At 47.9% G+C, this 23,929-nt stretch overlaps 1 protein-coding gene across 4 annotated transcripts in view; it reads right to left on the reverse strand.

The window, feature by feature from the left end:
* ABHD16A (abhydrolase domain containing 16A, phospholipase) overlaps positions 1 to 22,950 on the reverse strand; it is a 43,170-nt gene extending 20,220 nt beyond the window's left edge. Inside the window, exons 1-6 of one of the 4 annotated variants that reach the window (XM_085854045.1) lie at positions 22,505 to 22,950; positions 21,104 to 21,160; positions 11,275 to 11,341; positions 11,011 to 11,106; positions 2,927 to 3,006; positions 2,724 to 2,797 (exon numbers count right to left, since the gene is read on the reverse strand). In XM_085854045.1, the coding sequence (XP_085710171.1) occupies positions 2,724 to 2,797; positions 2,927 to 3,006; positions 11,011 to 11,106; positions 11,275 to 11,341; positions 21,104 to 21,160; positions 22,505 to 22,576 (446 nt within the window). In that variant the 5' untranslated portion in view covers positions 22,577 to 22,950. The remainder of the gene's footprint in view (positions 1 to 2,723; positions 2,798 to 2,926; positions 3,007 to 11,010; positions 11,107 to 11,274; positions 11,342 to 21,103; positions 21,161 to 22,504) is intronic. The other 3 variants (XM_085854044.1, XM_085854047.1, XM_085854046.1) reach the window with 3 other exon arrangements.
* Positions 22,951 to 23,929: the final 979 nt, after the last annotated feature.

Genomic DNA, 23,929 nt, shown 5'->3' on the forward strand with positions numbered 1-23,929 from the left:
ACCCAGAACCTCAAAACCGACCACACCATACTAGTCGATCTCCAGCACCTCAAACCCAATCACTGCCAAACCGACCACACCAGACCAGACTAGTTGATCGCACACACACACACACACACACACACACACACACACACACACACACACACACACACACACACACACACACACACACACACACACACACACACACACGCATTTAAAGGCCATTTTCCCCGCTAAAGCGGGGGTTAGCCTTGCGGGCCCCATGACAATCTTCTCCACTTTACCCTGTTTTCTGCATCTCCCCTTCTTAATCCCCTTGCCCACATTTCCTCTTCCACCACATTTAGCCAAGTTTTTCTCGGTCTTCCCCGTCCTCTACTTCCGACTACACTCATTTCCAACACTCCTCTCACCCAGTCACTTTCATGCTTCCTCAACACATGACCCAACCATCTCAACCTGTTTCTCTTCACAACCTCCATCACAGACTCTATTCCCATCATCTTCCGCAAGTCATCATTTGTCTTCCTCTCTCTCAACGATACTCCACACATCCACCGAACCATTCGCATTTCCACACTTTCCAGCCTTTGTTGCTGCTCCATGTTCAGTACCCATGTCTCACTCCCATAAATCATCGTACTCCTCACACATGAAGCATACACCTTTCCCTTCAGCTTCAACGACACTCCCCTCTTCGTCAGCACGCCACTCAGTTCCCGAAACTTCTTCCATGCACATCTCACTCTCGCAACCATCGAAGAGTCTGATCCACCTTCTCCATTCAGCATCTCTCCGAGATAGCAAAAATTTTTCACCTCTTCCAGCTTCACACCATCTCCAAGATCCAACTCAACAATTCCTTCATCTGCAGCTCCCTCGATGCACACCTTACACTTGAATGTAGCTGCCACACTGGTTAATGACCCCCTCACCCCACTACATTTTCAATGAACCCATTCGGCACACATTGTACACTGAATGGAGTTCACTCCGACACCCTTCCTGCACACAACACATGGCCAATCTCCCAGTCCTTTCCACCTCACCAAATGCTTTACCACTTGCCCTCACCTTCGTCTTTCCGATATTCACCTTCAAACCTTTTGCCTCCATACATTCCTTCTACTTGTTCATCTTCTCCTTCAGTCCATCCATACTCTCTGCAATCAACACCAGATCATCTGCATACAGCAGCTCCCACGGTAAACCCTCCTTTACCCTCCGAGCCAGCACCTCCATCACAACTACAAATAGAAGTGGACTTCGTACCGACCCCTGGTGCACTCCTACCCTCACCTCAAACTCACCACTGTTCCCATCCTTCGTCCTTTCAGCTGTGCCCACTCTCTCGTACATTGCCATCACTACTCTGATCAACCATTCCTCCACTCCTAACTTCCTCAATGCCCATGCCATTACTTCACGTGGGACCCTATCAAATGCTTTCTCCAGATCAACAAACCCAAAAAACAACTTCTTCCTCTTCTCCATGTACTTCTCCTGCAACTGCCTTACAACAAAAATGGCATCTGTCGTTCCTCTTCCTAGCATAAATCCAAACTGCATTTCGTCAATCTTTACCTTCTTCCTTATCCTCTTCTCCAACACCCTTTCCAATACCTTCATTCCATGCTCCAATAACTTTATTGCTCTATCGGAGCCACAGTCCAGAGGGTCACCTTTCCCCTTGTACAGAGGGACGAGGGTACTCAGTTCCCAATCCACTGGAATGCGGCCTTCTTTCACCACCAGATTACAGATCTCTGTCATTCTCTTCACACCCCAACTTCCCGCTGCCTTCAACTTATCTCCCACAACTCCCGTCGGCCCTCCTGCTTTTCTACTCTTCATTGCTCTGAAAGCTTCCTCAACTTCCTTCTCAGTTATCTTCTCTGCTGGTCCTAAAACCGGGTTACTCTCGATGTTTCTATCCCATTCATTTTCTACATTCAACAGCCTTTCCATATATCTCTTCCATCTTCCTTTAATTCCATCTGAATCCACAACTATTTGTCCCACTTCATCCTTCAAGCAACTCACCCCCGTCACATCAAATCTCTCTCTCGCTATCTGCTTTGCGATCCTGAATACCGCTCTCTTACCCTCCTCCGAATCCAAGCGTTCTCCAAACATTTTCCTATGGGCCTCCTGCGCCTTTGCAACCTCTTTCTTTGCAGCCTTCTTGGCTTCCTTATAGCTTTCATGTGCAGCCTCTTCTTCCACTGTATCCTTTGCCTTTTGCCATTCCTTGAACTTCTATCTAGTCGATCTCCAGCACCTCAAACCCAATCACTGCCAAACCGACCAGACTAGACAAGTCCATTTTTTGGGGAGGCGTCCATTCATCGCGGATTTTCACTTAGTGCGGGGAGGTTTGGAACGTAACCCCCGCGAGAAACGGGGGATTACTGTATACAAAGTTTCATTTAAAAATGTTTTCAAGTGTGCCCATAATTGCAAGTTTTGCCTTTTGACCCAGCCCCAGGAGGTATTGCTATTGCACCTTCATGCCATGTGGTGATCATAACCACCAAGTTTGGTAAATTTCCTGCGCAACCATTTAAGAGGAGATAGCGTGACAGAGACAGACAGACAGAGCCAATTACAATATTCCTACGTATTTTTCAAAAAGAGAGTGTATAATTTTTTTAGGCCTCATCCATTAATGCGCAGCAAACTAATCGTATCATCATTATCATATGGATTGTTACCATCATTGAGAAATAATATCCTACCGTGTTTCCTTTTCATTCCATCGGAAATCCACTGGCCGGGAGCGAAAGTCAAAATCAAAATCATTCAACCATTTCTGAAAAAAATAAATTTAAAGGTTTTTGAGTGAGCAATGCAAATGATGACAAATTTTAACCAGAAGACTGCTCTCTATAATCAACAAGGTTCCTATGTGTGTGACTAATCAACAAGGTAACAAACTTGCCATTTCCGATTTGTTGCGTTTTGCTTCATTGAGAACAGCAATAAAGTCAACGTAATCTGGATTCTGATACCGCCCGATTCCTGCAAAAGAGAATGCAAGTTAAACCCTCAGCACAAGGTGCAGATCTTAGAGTTAGATCTTAGGTGCAGTAACAAAGCCATCACTACTCATGGCAGGAGATAAACTTGGCAAAAATTAAATGCCAAAAGAAACACGACAATATGCCCCAAGGACAAAGTATACATGAGAAATTGACTAAGGAAGGAGGAATGAGGAATCGTATAACAAACTTGGCAGGGACATAAGCATTCAAAATCACGGTAATGACCTCATACAATAGGGTCCTGCCCAAATAAAATGAACACCCCTGATACAATCAAATGGATTACATATTATTATGGCCACGGGTACCGAGTGTATTATGAGGGGGTTAATCGTCGTTTCTCCTCGGAATAACCGGACTTGGGGCCACCGCTCACAATTAACTTTGTGGTACGGTTGGTTGCTTTACAAGCACGAATGCCAATCAGTTAACCATGAGTTCCAGTGTCCACCGTATAATTTGCCGTTTAACTAGAGGTCATGCGGATTTCTGACCAGGGAACGCGCACTCGGCGATACACCAATCTTATCTTGATTAGATGTTAAGTATGATGGTGGAGCGTTTACCGCTGGTGCATGCTGACTATGACAGGTTAATTAGTTTGGGAACTACCTCCCAATCTATCTAGGTTCTGACAATGCTGGATCAATGGAAGGAAAGGACAAGCACAGACAGGTTGAATGTCAACAAGGAATTTATTAATAAGAAAAAATAAATAAATTGAAGAACTTTACATTTCTTTGTGGTGAAAATGGATGAACTCAAATCAATCAAAATAATCTCAAACAAATAAAGAATTAATCAGGCATTGATAGAAAAATAGACAAAGATCAGATACTTATCACTAACTATGCCTTACTTAACAATTAAACATGAGACAAGAGTACCCAGATCATTCAGGGGGGAAAGAAATCCGACCAAGGCAGGAGTCGTCATGCGTCCAATAAAATGTCGCAAAATGTGTGTGTGCCTTGGTCCGCTGCCAGAGCCCTGCCTCGCCATGCATCCACCCGCAAACAGGCTCGAACACCAATCAACGTCATGTCGTCATCCCCAGGAACCAGGGACACCAAGAATCAGGTACGCCAAGAGCAGGTACCGAGCAGAACCAGCAAGAACAGTCTAACCGTCACCACTGTCACCAACCGTCAGGAGCTATCACGAGCTGTTACCAACCGTCAGGAGCTGCAAGGAGCTGTTACCAACCGTCAGGAGCTATCACCAGCTGTTACCAACCGCCAGGAGCTATCACCAGCTGTTACCAACCGCCAGGAGCTGTAAGGAGCTGTTACCAACCGCCAGGAGCTGAGAAGAGCTGTTACGAACCGTCAAGAGCGGCGAAGAGCAGTTACCAACCGTCCGCAGTTGCGAAGAGCTGTTACCAACCGTCCGGAGCTGCGAAGAGCTGTTACCAATGGTCAGGAGCTGTAAGGAGCCGTTACCAACTGGCAGGACGACGGTCCTCCCATAATTTTTAAAGGCGACCAGTGTGGGCGGAGCCTCAGGCAGACTTCAACCAAATACAGCTTGCCTATTGGCGCATCGCTGCATGTGACCTCCATCCGTCATTCTCGTGATCATCCCTTCCTTACCATTGAGTGAGACGCAACCCCCAATCAACACAGGCCCGGCCCATGAAGCCATGTTCAGGGCGCTGGACGGGTGCCAAAGGCTGGCTATTTGCTGGAATTGCGGAGCGAAAACGTGGGGCACTCACACGATGTCTCCGGCGGCCATCGTCTCCCCGTTTGGCTTGATACGAGCAGCAGCCAACCAGCGTCCACACAACAGCCGAACGGGGTGTCAGGCGTCAAAGAAAAAAGGTGGATGTCAACGTCTGTGAAAGAGAGGAGGGTGTCAAACTTCAATGGAAGAGAGGTGGGTGAGGTAAATGATCCACAGCCATATTTGACCGTCAGAATGAATGAAATGTGAAAAACCCGTGGTGTGTTTAATCAAATATTCTGCAAGTCCAAAGTGTCCTGATGGAAAGGGGTATAATGAGTCTCCGTTGGGCTAACGGCTATCTCTCGCGTGCATGAACGTGTCGTAAAGGGGAAAGGGCCATCCCATAAGACAGGGAATCTGTTCTATACCCTTCACCAACGCATCAAAGAGTTAGAATCCCACCAGACAAAGGGGATGGGTCTATTCTGAACATGCATTTATGGAAATAACTGTCTGAAGAAATGGATGTTGTGTGCATTAGTCAGATCCGATTCTGAAATCCATAACAATATATTAGTATTTGTTAGCATGGCCTTTGGCATTATCATCGAGCTTGAACCCATGAAGGCATAAAATCATAATTCTACATTACAGACTGATCCAGATGCCTTGATGGTATAGTGGCAAGAGGGTTTCTTGTACACCAGTAAGGCATTTTGCAATATGGAACACATCGACTGCAGAAAGATGGTGCCACATGCCAGAAATCCAGAACCACCTTTGCCGAGAAGAGACAAAAGGGGTTGCAGATTCTTGCCTGGATATCCCCAGCTTCCTGACATGAACACAAACATTTCTGGGAAATATTGATTGAGAGCCATGGAAAAGCAGACCTCTGCAAAATAATACCAATGAGCTGCTATAAAATCTACTTGCCATTTGGCAAAATCTGGATCAGACTGTCAAACAGCATATTAGTTGTAATCAACAGACCTGAACATTGAGCGAGGTTTGCTTACCTTTGTGGGAAGTAAAGAGAAGCTGACCTTTTGGTTGCTAACCCTTTTTAAGTAATTGGAGGGAAGGGTTGATACATGGTGGGAGTTATTCAGAAGTGTGTGTGTGTGTGTGTGTGTGTGTGTGTGTGTGTGTGTGTGTGTGTGTGTGTGTGTGTGTGTGTGTGTGTGTGTGTGTGTGTGAGGTGTGTGTGGTGTGTGTGGTGTGTGTGGTGTGTGTGGTGTGTGTGTGTGTGTGTGTGTGTGTGTGTGTGTGTGTGTGTGTGTGTGTGTGTGTGTGTGTGTGTGTGTGTGTGTGTGTGTGTGTGTGTGTGTGTGTTACATCAATGAGTCGGTGATCACAGTGCAGTTTGGTAGGAATGACTCATTTTGACACCTCATGCAAGGGAGGGTCAAATTGCAGGAGTTAAAAATAAAAAGTCAAAAGGGACAAGGACAATAGGGAAACAAACAAGAAGCCAACAAAAGAGAGGAAGAGAAGAAAGACAATAAATAAATAAACGAAAACAACAAAAAGGAAAGAGAACAAAGAGGAGGAAAAGGGAAGAGGATATTGCAGGAAAAGGACAACTGGAGAAGAGGAAAAGTGAGCAGAGTTCGGATGGATAAAAGCAAGTAAAATAAAAGGGGATAAACAGAAAGTGGGGAAAAGATTGAAAAGATGGAAGGCAGACAGAATGTCGAAGTAAATGGAAAATGCGATGGGTTGGGGGGGGGGGGAGAGGGACGATGGGTTGATCCTGAAGATTAAGCTTTATTCTTTACACTTTTGACCATCTGTGGTGCTGAAATGGAGAAAAATACTGACTGCTTCCGGACTCACCTCACTGCTTACCTCCTCACTTTGTTCCTCTTTTCTCTCGCCTGTGGAACCAACTTCCACAGTCTGTTCAGGCTCATTGTTCCTTCCAGGGCTTTAAGCCAACTGTTCACCACTACCTCTGGTCATCCCATACATATGATCCCTTATACCCCCAAATGACCCCACTTCCAAGCACTCCCTTTTCCAGGTTGTGACCCCCACCCCTCTCCCTCACCTCTGAGTGTCAGGTGTCAGTTGATTAGCTCCTTTTCTGTTTCCTCCCTGCTTTCCCTTTTCTCTTCAGTGTTTCAGCTTGTTCACCCTGTTGTGTCCCAACATCACCCTCCCTCTCCTTGATCGCACTCTCGCAGCTTTAACTGTTACGGGACGCGATTTGCGGCTCATTGCTCCATCAAGCTGGCTGGTATATATATATTGTTACGGCTGTGGAAATTCGCATTACACCATTCAGGTCCCGTAGGTGAGATAACTCTAAGTACATGTGTAGTTAGCCCAAAACCCGTTGTTTAGAGGGAATTTATGTGATTCATTCGGGCTGCGACGTTTTGAGATAGCTGTTTTTTCTGTTCTATCTTTATTTTGAACCGCCATAACCATCAAACCACCACCGAAAACCTTCCACCACCTTCACCTCTCTCCTTCTACGGCCATTCCCGCACCACCTGTGAACACTGAGCGTCGGGCTGTCTCGGGCCCGTTCGGCGATGGGTGCCGAACGCACCGAGCCGCGAGCGCAAATCGCGGCCTTTCTGAGGGAGAATTCGGATCAGGAACGCAACACGCCCACTTTTGCTCCATCCAATTAGCAAGCGCGGAACGGCTTGGCCGAGCCTCCAGGCGCGTCCGTGTGAAATCGAAATATGCAAATTCTAGGATCAGGGAAGGTTCACGCCCACTTTTCCTCCATCCAATGGGCGAGCGTGGCTCCGCCCCCGAGCTCATCCTGATCCACAAATTTGCATATTGGTTCTCCTGCTGGCCTATAAAACTCCGAGCGCAAGGCGAATCGTGGCAGAGTCAGTTTTGGTGGCAGAAAGTGAGAGTTTTGGGAAGAGTCATATGGCGGAGTGTGGCAGCGGCGGAGTGTGGCAGCGGCGGAGTGTGGCAGCGGCGGAGTGTGGCAGAGAGTGGAGTCGGGTGGTGAAGGCATCGAGTTGGGTTCTGCAGTCGGCTGAGGATAGTTGGGGGAAGAGGCCAAGGAGCTCGGGTCCGAGGCGAGAAGGACGGCGGTCGGCGATGAGGTCGCGGTTGGAGATCGCTCGTCGCGGGACCTAAGCCAGCCAGCCAGCCAGCCAGCCATTCTCCCTCCCCCAGAGCATCAAAAATTTCCCCTTTTCCCCCGCGCTGAGATAGTGCAACAAAAGGGGCCCCGTTCCCACCCCACTCCAAACGTCGTGCCAACAAAACCCGCGAAGGAGCACGGAGTCGGGGCACAGCCACGCGGCCACGTCTGCGGCTCGTCCGCCAACGCGCCACGAAGATGCGGGTAGGACCCACCCGGTCTCGCGGACCTGGCTGCTCCTTCAGGTCCCGCGCACATATTGGACTACAGGCCCGTCTGCCCCCTTGTCTATGAGGGTGGCTTCTTTCCTTTGCTTTTCAGTAAATGTGTGTGGCGCCGTGTCTTGTAAAGTAGAACTGTATAAGTGTTGCCGTGTGTACGCGTATTCGGTTGTAACGCTGCGTCATTGTTTCTTTTGTTTTCCTGATATAGGTGCATTCTGACTGTTTGGCTGTATATGTGTGCTTTCCGTGTGTCGCGTAATAAATGTGCATTGTGTTAACTGTTTTCCCGTTTCGCTTCGTCTTTTCTTTATTGACCCTCCATCCTGCTTCACGTAAAAGGGTTCGTAGTGGGCTTAAAACGCCCGACAATTAATCGGAACCGTCGAGGCCGACGATAACACCGCTTGGTTATCCCGATAGCACGGAACGGACCGCTTAAGCGGTTCGTGTCCGAAGTCGGCCTGCAGCGAGGTACCATCGCCCGGTCGACCATCCGAGCAGGTACTTAAGTAGATCGAATTTGGCGAGCAACCCTATCCTGCGCGGGTGGGCAATTGGCACGGTCGTGGTAGGGTTAAACCCCCACCCGTGACTAGCTCCCGGCGTTGTTCCGAGAGGGTCACGACAGAATTGTCCGTTCCAGTGGGCGAGGTGGCCGCCATTCGAGTTGAGCGGCCGATCGCACGCGAATTCGCAACAATATATATATATATTTTTTTTTTTTGTTTGTTTGTTTTTGAAGGTTTTTTTTGTTTGTTTGTCTGCACACGCTAATCTCCTGAAAGGTGAAAGATAGGAGGAAACCTCTGAAACAAAAAATGTCGGGACGGGCCCCGGGAAGGTTATAGGCAAGGTGGCGAGGCCCCTCGGCTGGGGGGAGGGGGGTTGGGGGGGTGTTTTCCCCTCACCAACCCCCTTATGCTATGACTGCCATAGCCCATTATGGAACTGATACTGGGCTCGCATCAGACCTATGTACAGAAGAATAAATTCATTCAAAAAGAACCCGGTCAAAGCCGGGTGCATTCAGCTAGTATATTATAGTTACGGTTTTGCCGGTTGGGTCACGAGTGGCTTCTCAGACCCACTTGCCGACCTTTAACCCTGAAGCTGACAAGCCGGAGATAATTCCATGGCACGATGGGTTACTAAGCAGCCATGGATGTCATCTGAGACAATTAATTTAGGTAGGGTCCTCGTGTCCAATTCCTACGTTAACTTCCCGGCAAATTAATCCCCTCAGACAGGGAACAGTGCCCACCATGGCCCACTCCTATAAATCATTAATGGCTGAGCGGAACCACAAGTGGGACACCAGCTATTCTCTGACAGGAGCGAAACAGTGGGGTAAAACTCTCATCCACTATATACACACTCGTATCTAACCGACGGAGAAAGACATTTGGGCCGGTTGGAAATGAATGGTCATGTTAACAACCAAACACGTATATACAAGTGATGCAATGTCACAAAAGAAAGTCTTACCCCTTAAACACACAAGCCCATTAGTCAACTTATAATGAAACTACAGACATAGGTACCTCAGTCACTCCAGGAAATTGGACAAGTAAGAGGGATAGACAGATTCTACAAAAAAAAAAAAAAAAAAAAAAAAAAAAAAAAAAGAGGGGCTCGTTGGCAACCCCTTGCTCACCCGACGTAAGCCTACTGGCTTACGTTGGTCCCAACGTGAAATATGGAGGGGAAGACAGAAGAAAGGGTGAAGGTGTGATGCACCGTGTGGGTGGAGATATGGGTGAATGCTTTGTAATGCGTTAGAGGAAATCGTGAATGGGAGTGAGTAATCTAGCTCTGAACGAATCGAGGGTGCAAAACGTTGATTCCTGTTGTGCGTTCTAAATGAACGATTATAAATAGGGAAAGAAAGAGAAAGGTAGTGCAAGTCAGTGTGTATTTGCCGACACGTCCAGGGAGAGAGCTCCGCGGCTCGTCAGCACTCGCTCTGCAGCTGGCTCGATTGCTCCAAGCAAAGCACATTCATGCAGAGGCTCTCGTTCATCCGGCTCGTTCCTCCAAGACTCCGTCTGGCTCTCATTATTCCATGAACGCACACAGCTCTCGAGTCCTGGGACGCCCAGAGTTATACAACACCCAGGTCAAGGCGTGGCTGAAGAGCCGACCAGCATCCCGGAGCAGCTTGATGTTCACAGGTGCTGCCTTCTCATTGGAGCACGGCTGGTGTCATGCTACGCTCATTGGTTGTTAAATGCAGGTGCCGCACAGGACCGAGCAGCATCCAAGCACTTTGTTGCAGGCTCCTCACAGGACAGAGTGGCACCCAAGTGCTATGATGCAGGCGATTGGCAATGGGAGTTTTGTGGGTGTAATGTTGGTTTTATAAAGCGTGTTTGTGTGTATGGATGCACTGTCAACATATGTGGAGAAGGAGGGTTATCAAGAGGGATGAGGAGAGAGATAAAGGAAGAGAAAAACTCCTGAAGCCTAAATCCCCCTTTGTGAGGTGTCAGAATGAGCCATTCCTACCCCACGTGCACCCTCATCCCTCGATTAGCTCTGATAAACACACCTCTAACTCACAGCCACCCTGTATCAATCATTGCCCAAAACCTGTCTCCCTCTTTTACTCCGACGACAGTTCAACTTCTGAAATGTCAGCTCCTTTTCGCTTGCCACAGCAGTAAGCATACTTTGATCAACATTCTGTTGATTACATCCATGGTTTTACTTGGCAGGTGATGCAGAATGACACAAGCCTGCATGATTAAGACAAGCTTTCCATTGTCATACAGAATATCTGCGATTCGATACCTTCACGCAGGTTCAAGCACCATATGATGCCAAAAGAGATTCTACCAAATACTGTGTGTGGTCCAATCATTTTGACTTCATGTCCCAGATTGTTAAAATCAAGTCGGTTTCCCATCAGTGGTATCTATTTTATTCTGGCACAGTACTGAAGTATCACAATCTTATAAAAAATACCCACCTCGTGCACAGAAAACGCCAACTAGGAAGATGGTGACGCACGTCAAATATCCCGACGTCTCTATTACTTTTTCGTAATTCATGGTGAAAAAATGGCCTGGAAACAGAGGAAAATTGTGGAAATACTGGACATGTGCACTAAAAGTAAAGATAAATTCTGGTTTTAATCACAATGTTTAATGATGAAAATTTTAATCTTACTAATCAAATTAATCATAACAATGTATGATAATTGGAACAGGAATGATAACAAGACATCCCATACCTTTCCTATATGCCGTGAGCATGAGGAATGGACACGAGTAATAAGTGATGGACCACATTACCGATGCCTAGAAAAGAAAAATAAAGAACCTGATTAACATTTAATTTTTTGAACATAAATTCCATTTATACAAGATTTCCTGATACAGAAGAAACTTCAGACCTAAAGTTCATTTTGCATTTCACACACCTCATAACAAAAAAATAAAACATTCCACCATATTGTTGTAAACTTCACCTTCCATCTCGAAGTGTCACGAACTGAAAGGGAATCACTTTAAACTCCTGTACCGGCGATTCAAAATGACGTCTAAATGCTAGATGAGGCCTTCAGTGCGTGTGCGTGTTTACACGGACTCGGTTCGGCTAAAGGGGCACTTTTAACCTGCCGTTACTAGTGCAAAATATGGGATTCAAATAATCTTATAAAACACAATTTTCAGCGTTTAGACGACAGAGTGGCAATTTCAAAATGGTTAACAATAATAGTTCTGTTCCTGGATACAAATCGCTCACAAGAATATAGGATATACGAGAAATATCCGTGGGTGATCGGAGTCGAGTTCCTATCATTTCCTGTTAATACAATAAGCTAGTGGTGGCCATGGTTATAACATACATACGAACGGACACTTCTCCTTTCACCAAAAGATGCAAATATTGAGAATAATTTCTGTTGTGGCCCCAGAACCAAACAAAACATATATATATATATATATATATATATATATATATATATATATATATATATATATATATATATATATATATATATAAAAAACAGCACTCACAGCCCATTCAACTCCCACTCACCCCACCCCTCCCCAACCCCCTTTCCCTCCTCCCAAACATGATAAATAGTAAAATCATCGTTTTGAACTTACTCTGTTTAAAATCAAATATGACCTTTCCATTAGTGTGAAGTACGACGAAGGTTAAGGTAGAACACTCCATCTTCGAACCTTCAACCTTTCACGGGTCCATATAGTCAGGAGTTTTCGTAATACGGACTGCAATATATTAGCTTTTTGGACAAGTTGATTAAGAAGTTCAACTGTTTCGTTGTGTGGAGGTGCACCTCTTTCTCGCAGGTACGTCTACAAGTACTTTCGATTTCTTAAAAATCTTTTTTTCGTCGTTTCATTATATAATCCTCATTTAGCAGACATGAATATGTCCAGGCTGCCCTTATTGACTTCATTACTTGGGGTTTCTGCACATGCACACCGAGAAATCTGGGGATTAAGTAATTTCAAAAGTGCCGTATTGTTGGTGTACTCGCATATTTGTTGATATTTTTATTTTGCCTTTTTTGCAATCATTGGGGCTGTATCCATTTCTGTTTCGATTTCATGTGCAGCATCTTCTATTTGCACCTGTTCTTGGAAATATTTTGCATTATGGTCTTCGAATTTGCGTAGAAATTGGATTCTGTAGTCTGTTGGGTTTTTCTCGTACGTGGTCAATCCGACAGTCATCATTCTGAGCACTTGGTTGAGCTCCATCAGGCCGCTACCTTATTCTTGTCTTGGTAGATACATGCTCGGGATGCACTGGTTTTTGTAGAACATTTTGTCGATGGTGAGGAGTTTCCTTGTTTTGATATCTGGTTCATTGATATCCACTTGTGGCCAGTTTATTGCTCTGCGACTGTATGGGAACAATGGTACTGCGAGTTGCTTTATAGCTTTGATTTTGTTTCTCAGGTAGAGAGATATTTTTAGGATCAGCCTCATTCTACGCAAGTATTCTTTGGCAATTGCGAAATATTTAATGGCCCTCTTGAACTCAAAAGTATTTCCATGATGCTTCATTTGGTAGCTCCTGTATAGTTGATGTTGTCTATTTATATGTTGGCCATTTTTGTTGGTTTTCTTGCGATGAATGTGCACTTGGTACACTTATCAAGGCCAAATTCCATTTTTATGTCATTGGCGTACCGTATCACTCGCTTTAGTTATTCAGCCAATTTCTCATCGGTCAGTGTGAAGAGTTTAAATAGTCGATGTACACATGTGTAACCTTTGCTGTATATTGAGACGTTCTGCTGTTGGATATTAGGCTGTATCGATACCCTTTGTCATTGGATCGAGAGCGAGGTAAAACAGGAAATGGGTGAGGAGGGGGCTCTAGCCCTGAAAGATCCTGTGTCATATATTCACTCTTTTTTTAATATAGATATACATATCAGACTCGTGGAAGAGTTAGAGCAGAATCGAACGGGGGGGGGGGGAGCAGGGACACCAATCACAGAGTATGAGTGACAGTGAGGGTGAAATGAAGGGGATGAGGAGAAGGACAGATGTGGGTGAACAAGCTGCACAGAAGCTGAATGAAACACAGCAAGGAGGAGGAAGGGGAAGGCTGTGATGAAACAAAAAATACAAACCAACCGACAACAAAAAAAAATGAAAATAGGTGAGGGAGAGAGGGGGAAAAAAAAATCACAATCCCTTAAAAGAGAGTGCTTGGTAATGGGGCAATTTGGGTCGAAGAGATCAAGAGTATTTATGTGGGATGACCAGAGGTCAGAGAACAACTCTTTTTTTTTTGTATACCTTGGTCGAGGCTCGTATGAGAGCTAACACAACTCACAACAAGGGACAAAACAGTGGGGAACAGACACATTAGGTGAACTGTGGAAGGGAGAGGGATGGGGATGGGACAGGGAACATGGCGAAGAGAAGATGGACATTACAGGGACTTTCAGGAAGGAAAGCAGGGGAATTGAAGGAAGTGGGCTTGGGTGGATTATCGGGGGTAGAAAAGATCGAGGATTTGGATGGGGGAAGATAAGAGGTGGTGGTGAACAGCTGTTTTGAAAGCCTGGAGGGAAGAATGGGAAAGAATAGAGTGAGGAAGTTTATTCCAAAGGCGGGAAAAAAGAGGAATGAAAGAGTGAAGATGAGCAGTGATTCGTGATTTCGGTAGTTTTACCAGAAGGGGGTTGTTGGCGGACCTTGAGCGCCCTGTGGAAATGTGGTGGGGACAAATCGCAGAGAGAGCAGGGAGGGCAAGGCTGGAGAGGAGTCGGTAGAAGACAGAAAGACCACCGACCAACCTGCGGTGATTGAGTGAGAGGCCCAAAGACTCAGCTTCATTGCGGGAGATGCCAATGATCTTAAATGCCCTGGTTTCGACAGCGTGAAGCCGAGAAAGGTGGGAGGCAGGAGCACCAGCCCAGAGGGGAGAGCAGTACTCCATCAGGCTACGGACAAAAGCTTTGTAAGTGGTCAGGAGCTCAAGAGGGCCGAGGAAGGACTTTGCACGACGGAGGATTCCCAGTCGGCGACTGGCTTTTGAGGCGAGGTTGGAAATGTGACTTTCCCAGGAAAGGTCATGGCAGATAGTGAGACCCAGAAGCTTGAAAGAAAAAGACTTCATCCAGAGGATTGTTGAGAAAGTGGATGGGGGGGGGGTTTCTAAACGGTCCTTTCGAAGAGACATAGTGAGAGTGTGAGATTTGTCTGGATTGAAAGTCATGTTCCACATGTTGGACCAGTTTGTGATTTTATCCAGATCTGCAGTGAGCGAAGAAGCTGCTGCTTGCCGGTCTGAGGGATGACAGATGGTACGGCAGAGGGTGGAGTCGTCAGCAAAGAGAAATAGAGGATTTTCCAGAGAGTCGGAGAACAACTCTTAAAACCCTGAATTAAAGAATGGGACTTAAAAGACTGGAATTTGGTTCCACAGGTGAGACAAACGAGGAACAAATGAGTGAAGGTGACCAGTGAGCTTGGATTTTGGGAGTTTAAAAATAAGAGGGTTACTGGCTGACCATGTGTGCCCTCCAGAAACTTGGGAGAGATGGAGCCGAGAGGACAGAGGGTACAAGACCAAAAAGGAGGTGGTTGAATGGAGGCCACAAACCTGTCTGTGAGGTGAAAGTAATAGGCCCAGACACAGAGCTTTGTCATGAGAAATCCCAATGATCTTGGGGGCCTATATTTCCACGGCATCAAGAAAGGCAAGGTGCAAGGCAGGGGCGTCAGCCCAAAGGGGAGAGCAGTACTCTGTCAGGGCTGTAAATCAAGGCCTTACGGGTTGTCAAAAGTTCAGATTGGTCATGGAAAGACCTTGCATGATGAAGGATGTCCAGGGTGGCTTTGGAGGCCATCTTGGAAATATGGTCTGCCCCATAAAGATCATAGCTGATGGAGAGCCCCACCAAAGAGTGACAACTTCTTCATCAAGTGGTTTGGTTTGGAAGCAGATGGGATGGTTTACCAGAGGGTCCTTTTGGAAAGACAGGGTGAGTGTGTGGGATTTGTCATTGTTGAAAGAAAGATTTGTCATGGTCCAAGTATTGCACCAGCTCCTGATTTTCTCAAGATTTGCAGAGAGGTAATAGATTGCTGCCTGCCTGGCTGAAACATGAGAAATGACATGATAGAAAGTGAAATAATCAGCAGAGGCAGGCAGGATTTTCCAGGGAATCAGAAAGATCATTGTTGAAGATGAGGAACAAGACTGGGCCCAAGACACTGCCTTGGGGAACTCCAGCCATAACAAGGAAAGGAGATTAGAGGATCCCAAGAGAGCTATACGTTGAACACGCGAGTGTAGGAAGTCACTGAAGCATGACAGAAGGTGGCCTTGGATGCCATAAGCAGAGTTTGAAAATAAGTTGAGGTGTGCTGAAAACCTCTCCACCTTCTCAAGTGGGAAAGATGGTATCTATGAGCAGTTTGGTACGAGAGGGTAGGATTGGTGTTGGGTGTAGGGTGTGAGAGGTTGGGTACACAATATTTGGAAATAAACACATAATTGAAGCATTTGGCCTTTTCACAAGCAGCATCAGCTGTGTCGACATTTTAAGTGAGGCAAGGGATGGAGGGGGAGCATACACCAGAGAAAGACTTAATGTGCCACCAGGTCTTTGAAGATGAAGACAGGTTTGAAGGGTCAGCCTTGAGGTTTTTCAGATTTGATTTCCAGGAAGAGAAGGAAAGTTGTTTGAAGGCAACTGCCCCTCACCACAGGATTCTGTGTACTGGGGCAAGAGGATAACTGTAAACGAGATCGATTAAATCTGTACTTAAGGGAAGGTAAGCTTGTGTGGAGGGATTCCCAGGCAGCATTAATAGGAGAGATGGAAATGAATGACCAGTCTTGACATGAGCTTTCAGTCCCTGCCAGTCAGCTTGAGTGAACTACCAAACTCAATGACACTGAGGCAGCTCTCTGACAATAGTCAGAGAGATGTTGACTGTCACAATCACATGATCAGATGAACATATTAGATCAGAGGAGGAACAGGAGACATTCGGAGGAAAATTCGGCAGAACCAATTCCAGAAGGGAAGGACGTGCCATTGGAACAAATCTGGATCAGAAAGTTCACCGATTGGGTGAAAGTTGACTGAATGGTGATAGAAGTCCTTCACTGCAATGCCGTGGTTAGTTGAGGAGGTACCAACACCCAGCCAATTGGCATGGTGACAGTTGAAATCACTGGATATGAGAAAGACAGAGTTGGGATAAGATGGTCCATATTGGCAGAGAAGATGATGTAAATAGTCATCCCTGGTAGTAAGATGGTATGGCAGACAGACAAACAGGAGGTGGTTGCAGAGAGGAAAGCGCAGCCAAAGGTACTCCTGGGGTTGGAGGAGAGGGGAGTACAAGAGAGACTTGGACAGTGGGAAATGGAGTTATTGTCATAAACTGCAACTCCGCCACAGAAAAGGGGTTCAGGCCTGTGAAACTCAAAAAGACTATACCCAGGGAGAGACACCAAGGAATCGGGGACATCCTGAAAGAGAAAGGATTCTTTTCAACAGTTAATGTCAGGTTTACCAGTGGCAGCTTGGATTGAGAGATCTGCAAAATTGGTGAGAAGACCTTCGATGTTGGAGGTCCATGGAGTTATGGATGAGGGAGGAGGTCCTGTTTGCAGGTTGGGGGTAAGATGGGAGGGGGGGAGAGCATGCAAAAGGGGGCAGGGTGAGACGCCGGCGAAGCACAGAGGGGGCGGGGCGGGGAGGGGAGGGACGCCGGCGAAGCACAGAGGGGCGGGGCGGAGAGGGGAGGGACGCTGGCGAAGCACAGAGGGGGGCGGGGTGGGGAGGGGAGGGGAGGGACGCCGGCGAAGCACAGAGGGGGGCGGTGCAGGGCGGGACGCCGGCGAAGCGCAGAGGGGGGCGGGGCGGGGCGGGACGCCGGCGAAGCACAGAGGGGGGCGGCGCGGGGCGGGACGCCGGCGAAGCACAGAGGGGGGCGGCGCGGGGCGGGACGCCGGCGAAGCACAGAGGGGAGCGGCGCGGGGCGGGACGCCGGCGAAGCACAGAGGGGGCGGCGCGGGGCGGGACGCCGGTGAAGCACAGAGGGGGGCGGTGCGGGGCGGGACGCCGGCAAAGCACAGAGGGGGCGGTGCGGGGCAGGACGCCGGCGAAGCACAGAGGGGGCGTGCGGGGCAGGACGCCGGCGAAGCACAGAGGGGGCGGTGCGGGACGGGACGCCGGCGAAGCACAGAGGGGGTCTGTGCGGGGCGGGACGCCGGCGAAGCACAGAGGGGGCTGTGCGGGGCGGGACGCCGGCGAAGCAGACGGGGGGGCTGTGCGGGGCGGGACGCCGGCGAAGCACAGAGGGAAGCAGGGAGGGACGCCGGCAAAGCACAGAGGAGGGAGGGTGTGGCGGTGCGCCCGCGAAGCACAGAGGGGGAGGGCGGGGTGGGACGCCGGCGAGGCACAAAGGGGGGCGAGGCGGGACACTGGCGAAGCACAGGGTGGTGGGGCGGGGCGGGACGCCCGTGAAGCACAGGGTGGTGGGGCGGGGCGGGACGCCGGTGAAGCACAGGGTGGTGTGGCGGGGCGGGACGCCGGTGAAGCACAGGGTGGTGGGGCAGGGCGGGACGCCGGCGAAGCACAGAGGGGGTGGAGAGGGGTGCCGGAGAAGAACAGAGGGGCGGAGAGGGACGCCGGCGAAGAACAGAGGGGCGGAGAGGGACGCCGGCGAAGCACAGAGGGGGCGGAGAGGGACGCCGGCAAAGCACAGAGGGGGGCGAAGAGGGACGCTGGCGAAGCACAGAGGGGGGCGGAGAGGGACGCTGGCGAAGCACAGTGAGCATCCACATACACAGGAATCAACAAACAGAGAACATAAAATCTATGGCAGCACAGATTAATCTGGAACGATTACTTAGCTTTTTGGAAGCAGATGCAGCCAGTCCTCATTTAACGTTGTAGTTACGTTCTTGAAAAGTGCAGCTTCAAACAAATTCAATTTCCCCGTAACAATTAATATAAATAGGGGGGGGGGAGGTTAGGTTCGAGATAAAAAAAAAAATGTATCGTCAGGCAGAAGACATTATTTAAATATAGAGTAGAAGTTTTAAATAAACAATTGAATATTATCATCTCTCGTTGATTCAAATCGTCATTGGTTCAGATCTTCTCGTTGTGATTTCAGAGATTGTGAGACATCGGCTTCTTCAGCCTCATCAAAATCTTTATTAAAATGAGGAAAACCATAAGTTTGGGACGAAATTACAGGTAAAAAAAAAACAAAACAAAAATACTTTACAACAAAACGGTGAACGACTTTAAACGAGTATATTCTCAACACATCAGTGACTTCATGATGAAACAATGTTAACTGGGACAATGTTAAACGAGGACTTACTGTATTTTCTCGGACCAAGAGAAGTGACCACAAGCAGGAAAATGGAAACAGAAGTCCACGTTGATTTTTCCATCTGAGTGCTGGAATAGCAACGTCGTATTGCAGTGCCCCATTTGCATTATCCATGGATTATTTAGGGATTGATCTTGTACATTTGACTGCACTTTACCACCGACAAGTGTCGTATAATGTCAACTGCTTTTTTAATAACCATCCACACTGTTGACAGTTTGGTGTTTCTCAAGTTGCAGTAATGAGTAGGGCCTTGTTTAGGAAGAGGTGGTCAGTTCTTCCGCATCCTTTCTCGGTTGTTCCTTTGCCCCTCGAGTCTGTTTCCACGGTGGTGTTTGGTTTCGTTCACGGGGACCAACTTATCTTTCTTGCAATGTTCCCGAATGTGTGTTTTCCCACACCACCCTTGGTTTGAAGTATGCTGCAAGCTCTACAGGCTCTATCTACTTGCACGCCCAACCGGCCTTGGCACAGTTCGACAAAATTCTCATTTAATCACAAGTTCATTTTATACCTTCAATGTGCATCGAGTCCAAGTTAGAGACGATCTTATATTGTTACGAATCTGGAAGCCATGAGCACTTAACATACAGGTCCGATAGAACAGTTATATCGATAAGTAGGTGTTCCCAGTTCGGGTCCCATCCCTTGTTTAATGGGTAATTAAATGTTCATGTGCTGCGGAGTTATTTTGATAGTTAGGGTTTTTTATTATTACATCCATAAATCTTCTGCAACAACACCAGCATCAGCCTCACCTTCACCTCGCTCTGGCCGACACCGTGGTGGGCGGAGTTCATGGAGGAGCCTCGCGGCGGCTCTCGCCCAATCAGGGAGATGCGAGCGAGTTCCTCGGCAGTCGTCCAATGACCACCTCCCCCACTGGAAAAAGGGTGAATAAGGTTGCGGCGCGATCGGACCAAGAAGAGAGTTTTGGTTGTCGGCACGAGCGCTGAACGGAGCTCTCGAATTTGATTGCATCTCGCTGGCACCTGGGTCTTCTGACCACTTTTCGAGCGTGTGTTCTGGGCTCTGCTCGTCCAGTCGCTAGCGCTTGGTTCTTCTGACCGCATCTCGACGCTGGCCTGGTTCGCTCGTGTCAGCCAAACCGCACGAGGCTGGAAGGTCCATGTCCGTGTGTGTGTGTGTGTGTGTGTGTGTGTGTGTGTGTGTGTGTGTGTGTGTGTGTGTGTGTGTGTGTGTGTGTGTGTGTGTGTGTGTGTGTGTGTGTGTGTGTGTGTGTGTGTGTGTGTCAGTGGGCCCGTCTGTAAGTAGAAATCGTTAGGTGCTTACTCTTTGTACATTGCATTTCTTTATATTCGGTGTTAATTCTGCTCTGTGTTTCCCCTTTCCCTATTGTAAATAAATCCCCTGTTGAATGTTTCAGCTCCTCCTCGTCCTTTCCTCCATTGGCTTTGCACGGTGCGTGTTGGGGAATTAAAGAGGGCCGTTGTTGCTGTAGTGGGGTGCATTTGGGACCGACGGAAGCTCGGTGACCATCCGCTCGGGTCATGCACGGGTCGAGCACGCTACTGGCTTGTTCCGCTTGAGCTCCGCCGAGGGTGAATTCCCCTGGTAGTTTGGACAACGTGAGTATTTAAGTAAATTGAGTTTGGCAATCGACCCTATCCCACGCGGTCGACCTATTGGCGATCTTCTGTCCGATAAGGGACTCGGCGGCTCCGGAGTTATCTGGGGTGATGACATATAAATTCTGGGTGTTCGGTAGGGTCAACCCTACTGCTCCACCTAGTGGTCGTGCTCGCAACCGATCCCCGGCTCCGCAACAATACAACGTAACACACACACACACACACACACACACACTTGTGCAGAAATTTTGAGAATAAAATACTAAAATATTAAATTGTCATTTTAATTCAATCAAAAGTTGAAAGGGGGTCACCATACAAAATGTAAAATTGAAAACCACCATCACATTCCCAAAGATACACAAAAAGCTATTCCAACATTGCTGTCAGGGTGAGTAAGTCCACACTATTTCTCATATCTACTGTCATCTATACCCTCCAGTGAGACTGTAAATATGAGATACCATCTTGTTTTGCAACACTGTTTCCACCACACTGAGCTTTTTTGCCTCAATTGTACCACTCGAACTATGAGTCTGGATGTTGCATGAAAGATCTGCAAACAGATCACTTTAAGCCAGTACGAACAAGGTGCAACACTCACCCAGCCCAGAATCCTGTCACTGTGCCTTTCCAAAGGGTGAGGTATGTAATCTGCTCCCTGCAAATGAACAACGGCAAAGATTAACGTTCATGTCCACTTATTGTTATTTCGTTGGCAGCCAGTGGCTACTGGGTGCATCGATCATTTCTGGACGTGCTGATGCAGTGCCCCCCCCCCCAGCCCAAACCCTTGTTACCAGTAACATGGTACTCATTTTGCCAACCTTGGAAGAATGACAGGCTGAATCAACTGAAATTATGTTAATTCAACAAAGTGACAGGAGCTATAACTCAAGACCCGAAGATCTTAAGCCAGCCACCTTAACCGTTAAGCCAACACGAGACTGTTCATGTCCACCATTATCAACTGATTCATTAACTTTCAATTAAATCCAAGCCACTTGGTAAAATTAGCAAGTTCAAATAGAGCAACACCAACGTGATCCACCAACCTCAAACCAATCCCTTTCCATATCAATCAAATGTGCCATAAACACCACCCTGTCACCACCGACCCCAAACATCCCTCCACCCTCTCACCACCGACTCCAAACATCCCTCCACCCTGTCACCACCGACTCCAAACATCCCTCCACCCTCTCACCACCGACTCCAAACATCCCTCCACCCCTCACCACCGACCCCAAGCCTCCCTCCACCCTCTAACCACCGACCCCAAGCCTCCCTCCACCGACCCCAAAACATCCCTCCCTCTCACCACCGACTCCAAACATCCCTCCACCCCTCACCACCGACCCCAAGCCTCCCTCCACCGACCCCAAAACATCCCTCCACCCTCTCACCACCGACCCCAAGCCTCCCTCCACCCTCTAACCACCGACCCCAAGCCTCCCTCCACCGACCCCAAAACATCCCTCCACCCTCTCACCACCGACCCCAAGCCTCCCTCCACCCTCTCACCACCGACCCCAAGCCTCCCTCCACCCTCTCACCACAGACCCCAAGCCTTACTCCACCCTCTCACCACCGACCCTAAGCATCCCTCCACCCTCTCACCACCGACCCCAAGCATCCCTCCACCCTCTCACCACAGACCCCAAGCATCCCTCCACCCTCTCACCACCGACCCCAAGCCTCCTCCACCCTCTAAACACCGACCCCAAGCCTCCCTCCACCCTCCAACCACCGACCTCAAGCCTCCTCCACCCTCTAAACACCGACCCCAAGCCTCCCTCCACCCTCTCACCACCGACCCCAAGCCTCCCTCCGTCCTCTCACCACAGACTTCAAACATCCCTCCACCCTCTCACCACCGACCCCAAGCCTCCCTCCACCCTCTCACCACCGACCCCAAGCCTCCCTCCACCCTCTCACCACCGACCCCAAGCCTCCCTCCACCCTCTCACCACCGACCCCCTCCACCCTCTCACCACCATGTTACCTGTCCAGTGCGTCCATTGCGATGTTGACGATAGAGTTTCGGACCGAGCAAACATCGGGTGAAAGTCGCCATCACAGCAGCTCGTCTCCGTGTGTTCAGGTGATCGTTAATAGGTGCGAGTTACACTTTCCCGGACTCGAAGTCACCAGTCTTGTTTTATATATTTATTTATTTGTTTCTAATCCTGCTTGAACCTTTAATTAAATGGTCGTTGAGACCGACGCCCGAAGCTTAATGAGCTGCTTGTCAGTTCAGGCGGGAGAATCGCCGCCGAGAACCGAGAACCGATGGAACTTCACACGAATCGAACAACTACTCTTCCCCTCAAACGTTTATTCCATCATTTGATCGTTTTTCACTCAATCTCAACGATTGCTCGGATATCGTGTGCGAGCCGGTTTCGATTGAGTCAAGCATTCCTTCCGTGTCGAGGATCGTAAATTCACTCATTCGCTGGAATTTCATTCACACTCAATTTTTCAACGTCTCATCTCGTTCAACTATTTATTAGTTATAACCAAAAAATAAGCACACCTGTAAAACAATTTATTCTTTCTCTGGGAACACAGAAGGATAAAATGAATGAGTAAAAAAAAAAATCAGGATCTTCTTCCTCCCAAATCAGTTGAAGGTATATCGATAAGCTCGACAGGGGGCTCCTCCTTCTGACACAAAAAAGGCTTCGGTCATTAACTGGATCGGAACCTTCTCGGCGATGTAGGAAGCTGAAATTTTGTGTGCCGACGGACATCGAAGCTGATACATCGGAAAAAATCACAGAACCGTCGGAAAGCATACAGAAAATAATAATATAAATAAATGAAGAAAAAATTAAAATAAAATGCAGGTGAGCGACCTGAGACAATGGGGAAACATGGTAATTATGTGTGCTGACGGACATCGAAGCCGATACATTGTGGTATTGGGAGTCACATGAATATTAATGAACCGGAAGTGATGAGGCAAAACAGAGAGTGACGTCACAGAGCTGTGGAGTCAGGGCAGCAGGAGAAGCCATTAAAAACGGTTGAGCTGAAGAACCTACGTGTGGGATGATTTTACTACACAACATACATCGGGGGAGGGGATCACAGAACCGTTGGAAAGCATCCATAAATGAAAAGTAAATAAACCAATGTCACCCGCAGGGTGACCCGTATCTTGCCAAAAGGTGACCACGTGTGACTTATTTAAGGTCACACTGAGGTGAACAGATCTGCTATCCACCAGGAGCGACTCCTTGAGGAATATCTGCCTACGAGAGATTCCAATGAGAATCGTTCTACAGAGTAACCATGAAAAATATGCTTTTGCCTCATAACGTCACCAAATGACGTCATAATGTCTCAAGCTTGACATATCTAGAAAGCACTCATCGAGGTGTTCAATTTGAGGTACTACACGATATGGTTCCTAAAACTTGAA

The sequence above is a fragment of the Eptatretus burgeri genome, chromosome 14 (genome assembly GCF_056783735.1).
Source record: "Eptatretus burgeri isolate ZD-2024b chromosome 14, Ebu_testis_v1, whole genome shotgun sequence".
Classification (NCBI taxonomy): Eukaryota; Metazoa; Chordata; class Myxini; order Myxiniformes; family Myxinidae; genus Eptatretus; species Eptatretus burgeri.